At 46.1% G+C, this 15,573-nt stretch overlaps 1 protein-coding gene across 2 annotated transcripts in view; it reads right to left on the bottom strand.

Moving 5' to 3' along the window:
• The window catches only part of POMT2 (protein O-mannosyltransferase 2), a 44,432-nt gene that overhangs the window by 27,789 nt on the left and 1,070 nt on the right, over positions 1-15,573 (bottom strand). For both annotated transcript variants that reach the window (XM_043919352.1, XM_043919353.1), the window contains exons 2-4: positions 8,147-8,231; positions 2,735-2,839; positions 348-456 (exon numbers count right to left, since the gene is read on the bottom strand). In XM_043919352.1, coding sequence (XP_043775287.1) covers positions 348-456; positions 2,735-2,839; positions 8,147-8,231 — 299 coding nt within the window. The remainder of the gene's footprint in view (positions 1-347; positions 457-2,734; positions 2,840-8,146; positions 8,232-15,573) is intronic.

Raw genomic sequence — 15,573 nt, 5'->3', positions numbered from 1 at the left:
ATAGCTGAATTAGAACTGTAAGCCTCCTTCAAACACACACATACACACAAGCACACATACACATATTATCCATGCCAAACTCAAATACGGATAACTTAGAGATAATCTATTCCTTGGGATTGCACATACCCTCTCACACCTCCAATACTATTAAGGCTTGCTACATACAAGTACTCATATATGTAAGTATCACTAGTGAGTAAAAGGAGATCTGGAATACATTTACCCAATCCTAAGGTTACTTCAGAACTGGGCCCACAGACAAGGATCTTCAAGTGCATTGCTTTCTAGCTACATTCATAGAGTGGCAGTCAATTTCCCAAGAAACGTGGTCTAGGACAACTTACCAAAGGTGAGGAAGGCGGCTGTGAGCAGCGCTGCTGGGAGAGACCGGGACAGCTCCAGCACAGTGAGGTAGGCCAAAGGGACGAGCATGGAGCCAAGGAATGCACAGAACTAGGGAAGGACAGGAAAGCAGTCAAGGGACCAACTAAGCAAAGCATCAGGGACCTACCTGACTTGGTACAAACTGATCTTTTGAGATGGAGGACCCTGATGACGGATGGCATGACTTGATGACTTTGAATATATTTAAATATGAAAGGGGCAGTGTAACAGTGAAGCATCAAATCAAGCAACGTTTAAGTTTCCATTGAGCACCAACTTGTGCACTGACATGAAACCAGCGAAGTTCAGCCAGGGAGGTGTGGGCAGGAGGGCACACTGGTTTTAAGTGTGAGACTCTGGGGTTGGACCAACCCATCACTGCTAGCTGTGACCTTGACAAAGTCACATCTCTGTATCTCAGCCTCCCATTCCGTGAAAAATAAGCATTCCCACCTCAGAGGGCCTACTTTTTAATTTTTATTTATTTGTTTAGTTTTGGCTGCACTGGGTCTGCGTTGCTGTGTGCAGGCTTCTCATTGCAGTGGCTTCTCTCGTTGCGGAGCACAGGCTCTCGGCGCAAGGGCTCCAGTAGTTGTGGTGCATGGGCTTGGCTGCCCCATGGCGTGCGGAATCTTCCTGAAGCGGGGACTGAACCCATGTCTCCTGCATTGGCAGGCGGATTCTTAACCACTGGACCACCAGGGAAGCCCCAGGGCTTAGTTTTTAGATTAAATGAGCTAAAGTTTATTACCGCACAGAAAGTTCTTGATAGACGCTAGCTTCTGTTACAAAACTGGGTAGAAGGAGAGAAATAGCTCTCTGAAGGTATTTTAATATTTTAGAGAATTCTAATGCTATTTCTGCTCTTTCTCCCTTGGTCCTTTTATCCAATCACACCAGGAACCACTCTTTAATCTATAGGTTGTATTTTGATTTTAGAAAAAAGACAGCTTGACACTTTAGCATCTGGACAGTTGTTTTTTGGTTTTGTTTTTAACCAGCAGTGTTCTCTCTATTCCCCTACCCTATCCATCAAATGTAATCAGACAGTGCTCGCTTCGGCAGCACATATACTAAAAAAAAAGTAATCAGACAAACCAAAGGAATGGAAATTCTCACATTTGGGTTGTCACTTTTTGTTAGCAGAAAGCAATGTGCCCTGGTGTGAAAGGCAACAGGCTGTTATATTTGGCCTTCTCACTTCCATAGCAAGTTTATATTCAGGCCGATATCCAATTCTGTATGCTCGCTGGTGGTCAAACATCATTAGGAAGACACAGAATCACTCAAGAATATGAACTTGAAGGTAGTAGACACTCCTTATTTAAAACAGTATGATATGACTGCACAAGCAAGCCAATGACTACAGCCCAAATGACCTTTACCTAAACTGCTTTGAACTCCCTGAGGGAAGGGATTTGCAAATGCAACTCGCTCTGAGAGTTCCACACTGGATGGTTCCCGTAGGTCCAGTTTAGCTTGGAGAAGGCAATGGCAGCCCACTCCAGTACTCTTGCCTAGAGAATCCTGTGGAAGGAGGAGCCTGGTGGGCTGCTGTCCATAGGGTCGCAGAGTCGGACACAACTGAAGCGACTTAGCATGCAGGCATGCATTGGAGAAGGAAATGGCAGCCCACTCCAATATTCTTGCCTGGAGAATCCCAGGGATGGAGGAGCCTGTGGGCTGCCATCTGTGAGGTCGCACAGAGTTGGACATGACTGAAGCAACTTAGCAGCAGCAGCAGCAGCATGGGGTGCCCAGACACTTGGGTCTTTAGGTCCTGCCATGTTCTGTCAGGGCTGGTGCTGGGACTCAGAGCACAGTGGGACTGGGCAAACATACACTTCCCTTAAAAGACTAGAAAACCCGCGTGTGTCTGAAATCTTCATGGGGAAATGAAGGAAGAACCTGGTCACGGGGGGTGGGCGTGCTGATGTCAATAAAGGCCCCAGAGGGAGGCAGTAGTGTGGCAGTTGCGGCCACAGAGGAAGGACATGTAGCCTGCCAATGTGCTGAGGCCCACGTTAGGGCCGCAGCAGCCTCCTGGCCGCCTGAGTTCTGGGCTGCCCTCTAATCTGAAACCTGATGCCGCTCGTGGGCAGGGGAACAGGTGACAGGCTGGGCCTGCTCCCACCTGTGTCATCCCCGAATTACCTGTGTCCTCTCTCACCCTTCTTACTCACCCCAGCTCTGAATCTTGGCTACAGGGCACGGGTCCAATCACCCCCTCCTCCCCAAAGTCCCTTTTCCTAGACCGGCCACCACTTGAGGGCTTCTGACTGTTAACATTTCTGACTGAGTGTGGCCCCAGGGTTCAGGCAGCCAATCGCAAGTCAGGAAGCCTTACTCCTCTCATTCCCATGTAGCTGTGATGCTCATAGTTGTCCCCAGGCTTCTGGAACAAAAAGGTGCCATCGTACCCACTCAGGTAGCCAGCCAGACCAATCAGCATCTGAGGAGAGAGGCGGAACATAAAGATGAGAGGCCTCGGAGAGAAGTCTCCATCACCTCCACACTCCCCTCCCAGCTGCACCCAGACCTCGGCTTCCCTGACAACCGTCCACAGGAGGAGCCCCAACATGACACTTTCTCCGGCAGCTGCTGCAGAGCAAAGACTCTTTTGTTTACAGAGCTCATGGCTTGAAACAAATCCTCTCCTGTGTTAAGGCCAAGTCCTTGGGAACAGTGAAGATTGAGTACTGAAGAAGAAAATAACCCCAGTGTGAAGGGCAGAGCCAGTGAGGGGCTTCCTCATTCAGCCTTCTTTCACTTGCTGTGAAGTAAAATACGACAGCTCATGGACAGAGGCTGTGGGCAGGGGCTGATTCCTGGGAGACCGCACCACTGAAAGGAAAATGAGGCTCCAACTCAGGACGAGGAGCAAGGAAAGAGGCCAAGTGGCTACTCACCAGGCACAGAGAGAAGGGGAGACAATGGGGAGCAGAGCGCAGATGGACGCACCTCCCCGGAGGGGAAGGGAAAAGTCCCGGTGGGAACAAAGTCAGAAGGCCAGGGACTGGTTTCTCCTACTGCCAGTCTTCCAAAGAGAGGCCACCCTGGCACATCCCCAAACTGAACACATCAACTGCAAACTAAGCCTGTGAGTCGTGACTCCTTCAAAACGCTCAAGAGGATCGGCCTCTTCATGTCTCTTTCCTTGACCATCAGTAGTGTAAAACTTGCTTTTTCACACATATAATCAGAAGCAGCTAAAACATAAGAACTGTCAGCAAATACCAAGCGTCGGTAACAGCCCCAGGCTGCCTGGGCCCGACCCCTGCACTCGAGCTGGGCTGTGTGGAGAGAAAGCCTTGCCCTGCAATGCTGCTTCTGGGGGCTCGGACGTGGACCACTGACTCACTTTTTCTCTAAGTAGTTCTAAACAGGTCAGTCTCCACAGTTCCATGTCAAGACACAGGAACCAAAACTCAGCAGTAAATTAATATAAATCCTTATAAAAAAAAGAGGAATCCCAGAGTCCAGAAGTTATATTTAATGCTAATTAATTTACTATAAAGTAATATAAGGTATTGAGAAGACAGAGCCATCCAAATACCCAGATGAACTTAAAATGAGACGTGACAATCAAATGACTGTCCCTTCCCACCTGGGGTCTCAGAGGACAAGCCCACCTGGTGCAGAAATTCCCAGACCGCTGGGCTGGTGGCACAGCACGTGGGAATGTGCCGGTGACTTGGATCTCAGTGCCTCCCATACGAGGTCTCTAACTGGGGACAATACTTAGTACTCTCTGAACTACAAGTAATAAAACCTTCCTCACAGATAATTGTAAGGCTTAGAGCAGATGCCAAAGGTAAAACACCTGGTACTCTGCCAAGCATTTAACAAGCACTCAAAATTCAGTTCCCTCTTAGTTCCCATAAGGTTAAAAGTAGTCCTGATGGGGTTCCCAGGTGGCCCAGTGGTAAAGAATCCACCTGCCAATGCAGGAGACACAGGTTTGATCCCTGGTCCGGGAAGATCCCATATGCCGTGGAGCAGCTAGGCCCGGGAACCACAAATATTAATGTCCACAAGCCCTAGGGCCAGCATGCCACAAGAGAAGCCACCGCAATGAGAAGCCTGCACTGTAACGAAGAGTAGCCCCCGCTTGCTGCAACTAGAGAAAAGCCTGAGCAGCAACAAAGATCTAGCAGCCAAAAATAAATTAAATTAGAAACTTAAAAAGTGAAATAAAACTTAAAAAAAAGCGTGTGTTAGTCGCTCAGTCATGTCTGACTCTGCAACCCCATGGACCGTAGCCTGCCAGGATTCTCTGTCCATGGGATTCTCCAGGCAAGAATACTGGAGTGGGTTGCCATCCCCTTCTCCAGGGGCCCTTTCCAACCCAGAGATCAAACCTGGGTCTCCTGAACTGCAGGCAGATTCTTTACCATCTGAGCCATCAGGGAAGCCCACTCTGCTAATTTTCTAACTCAAAAACTCATTCAAATCAGTATGAATAAGAGGAATTTACTAGAAAAAAAAATGCTATCTTAAAAAAACAAAACACTAATGGCTAACAAACATACAAAAAAAATTTTCAGTCTAATTTAGGAAGACATGCAAATGAAACACTTATATACCATTTTTTACTTTTAAATTGGCAAAGTTTTAGCAGTGTGATCACACCAGTGCTAGCAATGAGGTGAGGGAAGCAAGCGCCCTCATACACTGTTGGTGGGAGTACATATATTATCACATTTTGCAGGATAACTTAGCAACGTCTAACTCAAATCTAAATGTGTGCATCCTTTGCCTCTTCAGCTCAGGTGCTGAGGCTCTATTAGCCACACCTGCACAACTTTGAAAAGACAAATGTACAAAGAAGTTCATTGTATTATCTTTTGTAATGACTCAAAACTGGAAGTAACATAAATGCCCACCAGTAGAAGAGAGGCAAAATAATTTATGGCTTAAGTGTATAGTGGAATATTATATAGCCACTAAAAAGAATGGGGTACATTTTATATGCTGATGTGGAAAAAAAGTAAGATATATTTAAAATACAAGTTGCTCAATTTTAGTCTGTTTCTATTTGCATATATAATGTCTGTTCATGTGTACTAATATATACATGTGAATAAATGTATACACAGTTGTATTTGTATAAAGTTTCTGAGAGGATATATAAGAAAATGTTAATAAAGGTGGCTCTGGTGGCCTCTGAGGAATAGAAATGTGAGAGAAGGTAGCTTTTGACCTTTTATTTCCTTCTATTTGAATCAAATTTCTTGCTATGTGCAGGCATTTTTATTTCTTTTAAAGCACCTATTTCCCTGGAGCCCCAGGCACTCAGGGCTGGGGCCAGTGTGAAGCAGCAGGCATTGGCCTCAGTATTATAGGAGAAAACCTCCTAGTCATCACTTCAAGGGGTTTTTGTTTTTTTTTCAGTTTTTCTTTTTTTTATGTGAACCATTTTTTTAAAAGTCTTTATTGAATTTTTTGCAATATTGTTTCTGTTTTATGGTTTGGCTTTTTGGCCTTGAGGGCATGTGGATCTTAGCTCCCTGACCAGGGGCTGAACCTGCACCCTCTGCATTAGAAGGTGAAGTCAACCACTGGACCATCAGCTCCCGTGGGGTTTTCTGAGTCTTTGACTAGCTTGGCTTCAGAACCTATGGAAGCTGCTTTGCTCATCAGTCTCTTTCAAGCAGGTAGAGCACAAGCAGACAGACTGCATTCCCTGGTGGCAGCCTTACAAAGAAGCCTCCCATTTCTGCCTTCACACAGGAGCCAGATGGGAGGAAGGGAAGGCTTCCGCAAAAACAACGCCGCCAGTGTTCTCACGTCTTCATTGCGCTGAGCACTAGCAGACTCCAAAAACAGACATGCAATCTCCAGCTGCGAGATAGGGCTGGGTTTCCTATGAAAAATCTCTGTGGAGCCGGTTCCCAGGCTGGACCAATGCAAATATTCAGCAGGTTCTGTGGCTTAAGTCTACAGTGGTAACGGATGTACTTGCCCCAGTACTGGGGCGAGGCATGTTACGGAAGCAGTTGTATGATAGTTAAGACAGCAGACTGTAAGCCAGTCTGAACCTGGACTCTGCCACTTACTGGCTATACTCTCCATGGCAAACCACTCATGGCTCTGAGTCCCACTTTCCCCTTCTGTAAAATGAGGATAGAACAGTACCTACTGCATAAGGTCGTTCTGAGCATTATGTAAGTTAATGCATCTACAGTGACTAACAGAGACTGTTCAATTGTTGCTCTCTTATTGTTATAAAGGAGACAAAAAAAAGCGTAACATTTTTTGCTTCTTCTCTGGGTTTGGAGCTAATTTTGAAATAGGTCACCTACCTCATCTTCCTCTCCTCTCCTGAAACCAGCAGGGCCTTCTCCCTGGTCCCCACCCCATGCTCTAGTGCCTGCCCCCTAAGCCCACCTGTCACAAATCACGACCCCTGCTGCCTCTCACCCACTACCTTCAGCCCCAGGTACTCCACGCTCCAAGAACACTTCATACCAGGCCAATTCCCATCCCCTTGGTACCAAAGATCTCAGCCTCCAGTTAGGAAGAAAGGACTGAGTGAACACCTGGGCTAATCCATTAGTCTCCTCAGGAATGTTTGCTTCTCAGAGAGTAAGATGCATTCTATTTCTAATTGGAAACCATGTGAAAGGAAGAGGCCAAGCAATGTGCTGCGAGCGGGGAGGGGAAGAGATTTCCCTGCTCTTGTAGACAATCAGCTCCCTAACTTTCTGCAACAGATTCCTTCCCTCCATTTCCTTTTTCTTCTTTTTTTTCAAATAAGATAAAATTCATGTAACATAAACCAGGCTTCCCAGGTGGCTCAGTGGTAAAGATTTCACCTGACAAGTGGGAGGCATGTGTTCAATCCCTGGGTGGGCAAGATCCCCTGAAGAAGGAAATGGCAACCCACTCCAGTATTGTCTGGGAAATCCCATGGACAGAGGAGCCTGGCGGGCTCTGTGGGGGTCAAAAAGAGACAGACACACCTGAGCGACTCAGCAGCAGCAGCACGTACCATAAAATTCACCATTTTAAAGTGTACAGTTCAGTGGCTTTTTTATTCACAAGGTTCCGTGACCATCACCACTACCTAGCTCCAGACTATCTCATCACCCCAAAAAGAAACTCCACACCCATTTGTAGTCACTGCCCAATCTTCCTTCCCCCTTGTTGTTGTTGTTTAGTCGCTAAGTCATGTCTGACTCTTTTTCGACCCATGGACAGTAGCCCACAAGGCTCCTCTGTGCATGGGATTTTCCAGGCAAGAATAATGGAGTGGGTTGCCATTTCCTTCTCCAGGGGATCTTCCCCACTCAGGGATCAAACCAAGGTCTCCTGCATTACAGGCAGATTCTTTACCACTGAGCCACCAGGGAAGCCCTGACAACTAGTAATCTAAATTTCTCTACAGATTTGCCAATTCTGGATATTTCATATAAATGGAATCATATAATATGTGGCCTTTTATGTCTGACTTTTTCCATTTAACATAATGTTTACAAGATTAATCCATGTTGCAACATGTGTCAATACTTCTTTCTTTTTATGGCTCCATAATATTCCATCTTATATATAATACCACATTCTGTATCCATCCTTCAGTTGATGGATTCTAACTCCATTTCTGAGCCCAGAGAACTCCTAAAAATACCAAAGGTTTTCCCATGAAAGCAGCTGTTCTGGGATGTCAGAGGGTTCTTTCTACAAGACCAAGAATTAAACCCCCAACCTAAGACTGGGCTCCAACCCTTAGCAGAGTGCAGTCCACCACACTGCTCACCTTTCCCAGAGGTGGGTGCACATCAAAGAAGAAGGTGCGGTTGATATAGTAACTTCCCATTTTTCCAAAGTGAGTCTCATCCCAACTAAAAAGAAAACAGAAAAAGAAATGAAATTCTTAAAATCATCATACAACCCAAATAGCCTTAATACAGCATGGTTAAATTTACAGTTAAAATCAAAGGCTAAAAAAAAAAAAACAAAGACTACAAGTTTCAAGCAATTAATGAGAAAAATCTGAATTTAAAAAAGTGCTTTTAATGCAAGTGGTTTGAGGAAACAAGACATCAAGCTGGTCCTTAATCTGCATTTAGACAGAAGATAAAAGCTAGCAAATACCAACCTGCCATCATAAATTTAAGTTAAATCTATACTTATTCTGTGTCTTGAGTTTCTATTTATTTTAAAAAGGCAAAGAGTTTCCTATATTTTAAAAAGTTTTACAATAAGTTTTCTTCCAAGTCTGCTAACTTCTAACCCCAAGACTACTAAAAACTATGTTATTCTCGCTGTTGCAAACTACACTGTGGGCTGGAGTCTGATTTTGCTCCCAACTTTGTGATAATTAACCTCTGACTGTGAACTCTGATCTTACTATAATGATGGACATGCGTTTGAGCAAGCTCTGGGAGTTGGTGATAGACAAGCTCTGGGAGTTGGCGTGCTCTAGTCTATGGGATCACAAAGAGTCGGACATGACTGAGCCACTAAACTAAACTGAAAAGTGAGAGCTTTCTCACTAAGTTAACAATCAATCTAAAACCCATCCTCATTATTTACTTGAAAATTACCATGCAAGGAAAGAAGTGATTCTAACACATTAGCTTTTAAACACAATGCAAAAATCCTGTTTTTCTACAAAACCACAGGAAACCTTTCACATCCTACACGGGGGCTTTACAGCAGCAGGCCAGTTATCCAGCAGAACCTGGCCATTTGTGTGTGTCAGTCTCTCCCTGCAGCTCAGAGGGGCAGTTGCTTTCCAGTGATTATCTATCCCCAGGTCAGCTTCTATAAACAATTATCGCTGACCTACAACATGAGGGGCAAAACACGCTCTTAGCAAAAATACAGGGTTCTTTTGTTTGTTTTACTCACTGGGTCTAATAGCTAGGCAGAAGGGTAAATCTACTTCTGCATCTGCTGAGCACATGGCTTGACATGAAATGAGGACGGTGACCTGGTGATGTCAAACAGAGAAAATAACTTCCAAGCAGTGTGACAAAACAGATTTGCAGAAAAAAAAACAGAGAGATCCGGTCCCAGCACCACCACCCACTGGGTGAGCATGCCCCTGAAAAGTCACTCACCCTCTCTGGATCTCTTTTCTCATCTACATGAAGAAGGCAATAATAGTATCTGCCAGTCCATGTCCCAGGGAGCTATCAAGTAACACATGCGAGAGAACTCTGCAGACTATAGTCCCACACATGCAGGGCACTATTTAAACTGTCCCAACATTTGTGGTTAGTTTCAAAGTCTGTTTGGAAACATACTGATAGAGGAGTATAAGATTTTTGCTTTCAAGTAAAACTAGTGGTAATATTCACACTTCCTCTTGGCTTCCGCTGTGTGTGTGTGGTGGGAGACAGTCCCCCCAGGCTCTCTCTTGTTCCTACAGACCTTGCAGGACACGCCAATGTCCTGATGACTCTACTCAGGCCATCCCTCTGGGTTATGCTTCCCGCAACCTAAAGGAAGACACAGAATCTCCCTCCGGGACAGAAAGCAGACTGGCTTACTGCTTATTATAAAACAGCGGATTCCCCAAGCTCCATACACCTCGGCTGTGATGCAACCCACTGCATGTGCAGGCATTCATTCAGGCCCAGGGCATGGAACAATGGGGGCAAGCAGAGCTGATGCCAACATACTGATGCCCATCCTGCTTGCTGTACTGTGAGAAATGAAGTCGGCTATCTCTGACCCAGGACTTTGTCTCCTGGCAGCATCCATAAAACAGTGACCGGCTAACTGATTAGTTGGTAAGTAGGGTAAAAATAAGGGCTTCCCACGTGGCACTAGTGCTAAAGAACCTGCCTGCTAATGCAGAAGACATCAGTTTGATCCCTGGGTCCAGAAGATCCCCTGGAGAAGGGAATGGCAACCCACTCCAGTATTCTTGACTGGAGAATCCCATGGACAGAGAAGCCTGGTGGGGTACGGTCCCTGGGGTTGCAAATAGTCGGGCATGACAAGTGACTAAGCACACACGAATGCACACAGAGTAAAAATAAAACCCTAAACCCTGATAAGCATAGGATGCTGAGTTATAGCTTTCCTTGAGAAAGGACAAGGCCCCTCAGGGACAGGGGTAGGGGATGACAGAAGACTCCCTGGATCTGGTAGTAAATGCTCTTGCCCAAGAGGTGGGGAAGGGAAGTAGTAAGAATCTTCCACTTCCACTGGCCTACCTATTATTGAGGCTGAGTGGAGAGAAGCAGATTTGAAACAAACTGTCTGAATGCTGCCTTGGTTACTGCTCACATTCTTCTGGGTAAAAGCAGGAAAAGATGTAATCACCAGTATGGGGCAATTAGCTGAGGAGCCCCAGTCAAAAGGCAATATGGATGCAGCTGATGAATCACGGAGCCCCCAAAGCTTACCTGAACAGTGCCCGCAGTAAGGACCTTGCTATTCCATACAGAACTCTGCGTAGAGTGAAAATATGGGAAGGTCCTTGGGTGAACTGTGTGCCCAAGCTCAAAGTGTGCGTTGCTCAGAGACTTGGAGCCACTCTGCCCCTCTGGGTCCCATGATCCCGCCCCTCTGCCACAATCTGAGCTGCTTCAAAGAGAAAAATGACGCAAGGTGAGGTTAAGGTCTCCATGTCCCTAAAGGGGACTATAAAGGCCACACACATCCTTCTTAGCATGGTGAGCAGAGGGGACTCAAGCTCAAGGTCCTGTTGGATACAGGAGCACCCTACTCAATCCCTTAGCGTTGAGGAAACAACTTGCCAGGTGCAGGAGTTACCAAAGGCGTCAAGGACTGCAGGGAGGACCAGAGCAGTGAGCACAGGGACTGAAAGAAGACGGTCCCTAAGCCCAGGGGCTCACCAGGCACAGGAAAGTACACTGGGAAGAAGTGGGGCAAACCTATCCAGGCGCTACAGGGAAGAAAGGCTTCCTCCTGCCCCCTGCATCCAGCACTGCCCAGACTCCCCACCCGGGAGCGGCGTGATCTCTAGATGGCTGTCACTGTAGCTCCTGATGCAGGCCGATTAGACTTGTTAGTTCAAAGAGCGGGGAAAGCACCCAAATTCAACTGACAGGGTCTGAGCCAAGTTCCCATCCGGGAAGGGAAGGTAAAGTGCCCTTGTGGGTGGGGCCCTTGAAACTACTGTTGAGGCTTCCACTGCTGAATGCATATTTGTCTTTATCCTACACATGTCAAAGATTATCCCATTCAGAGACTGCTGCATAGTGAGAGGTGATCCTGTCCCCTCCCAAGGGGTCCTAGAGAAACAAGATAATCATAAAAAAGGGACATTACAGTTTTAAAGATGGAATGGGGTTGGGGGTGGGGGGTGGGGCGTGGGTTCTCTATGAAAGCAATGCCATCTGCTGGACATAGGCTTCAAGTACATACCTTTTTAAAGAAGCAACTACCAACCTACTCCTAAGCTCTTGTTGAAATTAAGAGCCTGAACCATGGTCTTTGGCCTGATTGTGCTGCTTTGAAACTGTGGCTAGCAAGAAAGCGGCTCAGTAAGCCTCGTTGGTGAAATGGAAATGGTATATTCAAGAGCATAGCTGGCCTGGTCCGAGAAGCATCTTGATTTTTCAAAACCAGGTGTTAGCTGTCCCTTTGGAAGAAACTATCTTCCACTCCACTACCTGTAGCAAAGCCCCTGACTCAGTGAGGTCTTTATTCCCAAAGTTCCCTCTTAATGTTTGTGCCTGGTTTACTGATGTTTTAGCTAAACTAAAAGCAGACAGTAGCCACAGGGCAGTAGCTATCATCCAGCCCCACTGACAACTCTGGAAAGACGACTGCAGAAAGGGTTGACTGGCACAATGCACTGAATCAAAAGTCAATGCCTGTGCCTTAGATGATACTCTTAAGAAACAGACAAGTTATATTTTTACTTACTCTTAGGCTTTTGCCATTGGCCTAACCATCTGGTGGGTCACTTGGAAGGCTATATATATTAAGAAATTTAAAGATCCCCTCCTTGGAGCCAATCGTGGAAAAAAATCATTGCTGCATGTCAAGGGGACAATCTGGATCTCTCATGAAGATAGCCCCAATAAGGGCCAGTATTTTGATAAGATTGATTAGAATCAAGCTGCTGATCAAACCTGCACCATCCTGACCACTGCCATCGCTGCCAGGATACCACCTGCTGCCATCAACACACCAGGCATGGAAATACATCCACCACCACGGAGGCACAAAATAAAGGACTGTTTATTCCCAAAGCAGAGGCCATTGCTACACTGTGGAAACTTGTGCTGCCTTCCAAAAGCTGGCCTGTCGGTCCTGTCATAAAGGAAGCCACACTGCTCGGGGCACTGACCTGCCCACCCCAAGGAAACCGGCCGTATGAGGCCTGCTCCCCTCTCCAGGCTATCAGCTGCCCTGCACCTGCTGCCACTTCTCAGGCTAGTGTTGATACTGCTATTCCAGTCCAATCATCTTACTCTGGATATACCCCTGTGGCCCTTGAGCCTAAACTGCGTCATGTTTTCAGCATTTCAAACCATTTACAGTCTGACAGTGGTGCACCTTTCTTTTCTGCAATAGTCTAGTAGTCAAATTATCCAATGACATTCCACACTCCAGACCATCCACAGGTATCTGATATTATCAAGCACTGAACACTCTTCTCTACTTCCCTCACCTCCACCTGGTTCATACATCTTAGTCACGTAGTTTGGCCACCTAACTAGGTGTTTATCTCCTCTTGGCCACCACTGGGTAATGATTAGGATAAAAGAGGTGTATTATAAAAATCTATTGGAAAATTTGAGATTCTTCCTTGACTATTCCTGGGCTTGGTTTGTCTCCCTTAACAGCAAGTCCAGATCAGCCTGGGGGTGGGGGAGGGTGGAGGATTTATGGGATTCAAATTTAATTCTAGTTCAGTTACTTGGATTTTCTCATTGGAGTGAGGTAAAAATAAAGATCACTTGGTTGAGTATACTGCTTGTGAAGTCCCTCTACAGTAGCTCATGTGGGCCAAGGTGGGAGGCATAATAAGTCTTTGTCAATTTTCTGACAGCGCCCATGGCAGAAAGGTCTGGATATTAGTAGTTCACAATAATTGGAGTAAAGGTGAAATTACAGGTACTAAGTGGGACACAGAGATTATATGGCAGTGACGGGAAAGATATAACCTTGCCACCTAGGGAAGGAACGTCTTAGGCTCCTGGAAATGTAAAGAGAAGGGAAATAATTAATGCTCTTTGCCTCCTAGGCCCAGAGTCTAGACTGCCAAAACACTATGGTACAACTAAGGCAAGTGGCGGCTGCAGATAGCAATCTGACCTGTTGCTGAATCTGTCATCCTGCTACAAAATCAGAAAAACTCATGTGGACATGGCCGGTCTTGAACTATCCTCTTGTACCTGATGATATCAACATTAAGCCCCAAGCATGGACCTCCCTTCACACGTGTGCCAAAACACAGACTGATACCGCCTTCTATCAGTATGCATGCATGCTCAGTCACTCAGTCATGTCTGACTCTTTCCAACTCCATGGACAGTGGTCCATCAGGCTCCCCTGTCCAAGGGATTTCCCAGGCAAGAATACTGTAATGGGTTGCAATTTCCTCCTCCAGGGGATCTTCCCAACCCAGGGATTGAACCCAAGTCTCCTGTGTCTCCTGCACTGGTAGGCAGATTCTTTACCACTGAGCCACCTGGAAAGTATAACTGATACAAATTCATATGCTTCTCCTACACCCTAGGGACCTTAGTGAAGTGAAGTGAAGTGAAGTGACTCAGTCGTGTCCAACTCTTTGCGACCCCATGGACTGTAGCCTACCAGGATCCTCAGTCCATGGGATTTTCCAGGCAAGAATACTGGAGTGGGTTGCCATTTCCTTCTCCAGGGGATCTTCCCAACCCACGGATAGAACCCGGGTCTCCTGAATTGTAGGCAGACGCTTTACCGTCTGAGCTACCAGGGAATCCCTTAGGTTATGCCTTATATAGTGACTGAGGCTGCAACTACTCAGTGACACTCACTGCCCATGTGGTTTAACCAAATTATTGAATGGTGGTCTAAACCAAATCTGATGGTGATCCCAATAAAATTTAACAGAAAATCCTGAACTGGAGTGACATGCACCCCTTCAGGTAATATGTTAGAATGTACGGAAGAACTGGGCCATGGAATGTCTTTCCATCGGGCATGAGAATTGCTTTTTGAATGAGGGAACTCAAAATTATTGGCAACGACACCAAAAATCAGAGCTCAGCCTAAACATCTGTGTACAGACCATAATGGGAAATAGACTGGCCTTAGATTACATCCCAGCTATCTGAAATAAGACTTACTGATCCTTCCTCCCCACACCTCCACACATGCAATTCTTCCTAGGTGGGCTGAATCCAGGACCCTGGAGGGCAGAGGTTAATATCACAGGTTGGCCTCACCCTGCTGCTTTGAGTCCTGGTGAGAGCAGCCTTAATCAAGTCTTGTATGAGACAAATTAAACAGACTTGGTCCCTGCCTCTGTGAGTCAGGTTACATAGAGTAGCCAATGGAGCTGCACATGCTTATGAAGATTTGCTAAAAGCCACGACAGCTTAAAATCAAGCGATGAGCCTGTTGTGAAAGACAGTCCTCCATGGCTCCCTTGTACTTCCACACATCTCGCTGGGTATGCTCAGAATGCAGGGCCTTCACTGCACTTTACCTGGACCATTTCCCAAAGTTCTGTTTGCATCCAGCAGCCTTGGGAGATGAGATAACGTCTCTCTCTAGGACAAAAAGTATGCTTGCTTATTGCTTGCTGTAAAACAGTAAATCCCTCAGGCTTGTTCCTTAGCTGCAAGGCAACCCACTGTGTGCGCAGTCATCCATCTGAGCCCATAGCATCACCACGTGGGGCTTCCTGGCCATGAGAAATTGAATCCAACTTGCCCATATTCATCCTGCTTCCTCTGCCATGAGTAGTTAGTCTTTTGACTCTGACCCAGGAGTCTCATATATTCGGTCAACACTCATGAAATAATAACAAGCTAATTCCTTAGCTTCCAAGTGGGGTAAAACCCCATCTGTTATCTTGGTTTTTAGTCAAGGAGTTCCATTTCTACCAACCTCTACACTAACTTTCTCCTTAGTGATGCGGAGAAAACATAGAATCACTTCTTGGCCAAACAAATTAACCATTTTCAGATCCTATAAAGCTCTTTCTCCTTCCAGCGGGAGACTCTTGAAGCTTTTTAAATGAATTTGACTGCTGCAACTCAG

This window comes from Cervus elaphus, chromosome 12 (genome assembly GCF_910594005.1).
Source record: "Cervus elaphus chromosome 12, mCerEla1.1, whole genome shotgun sequence".
In the NCBI taxonomy this organism is placed as follows: domain Eukaryota; kingdom Metazoa; phylum Chordata; class Mammalia; order Artiodactyla; family Cervidae; genus Cervus; species Cervus elaphus.
The sequence above is the reverse complement of the archived record's forward strand: the minus strand, read 5'-3'. Positions and strand labels throughout refer to the sequence as shown.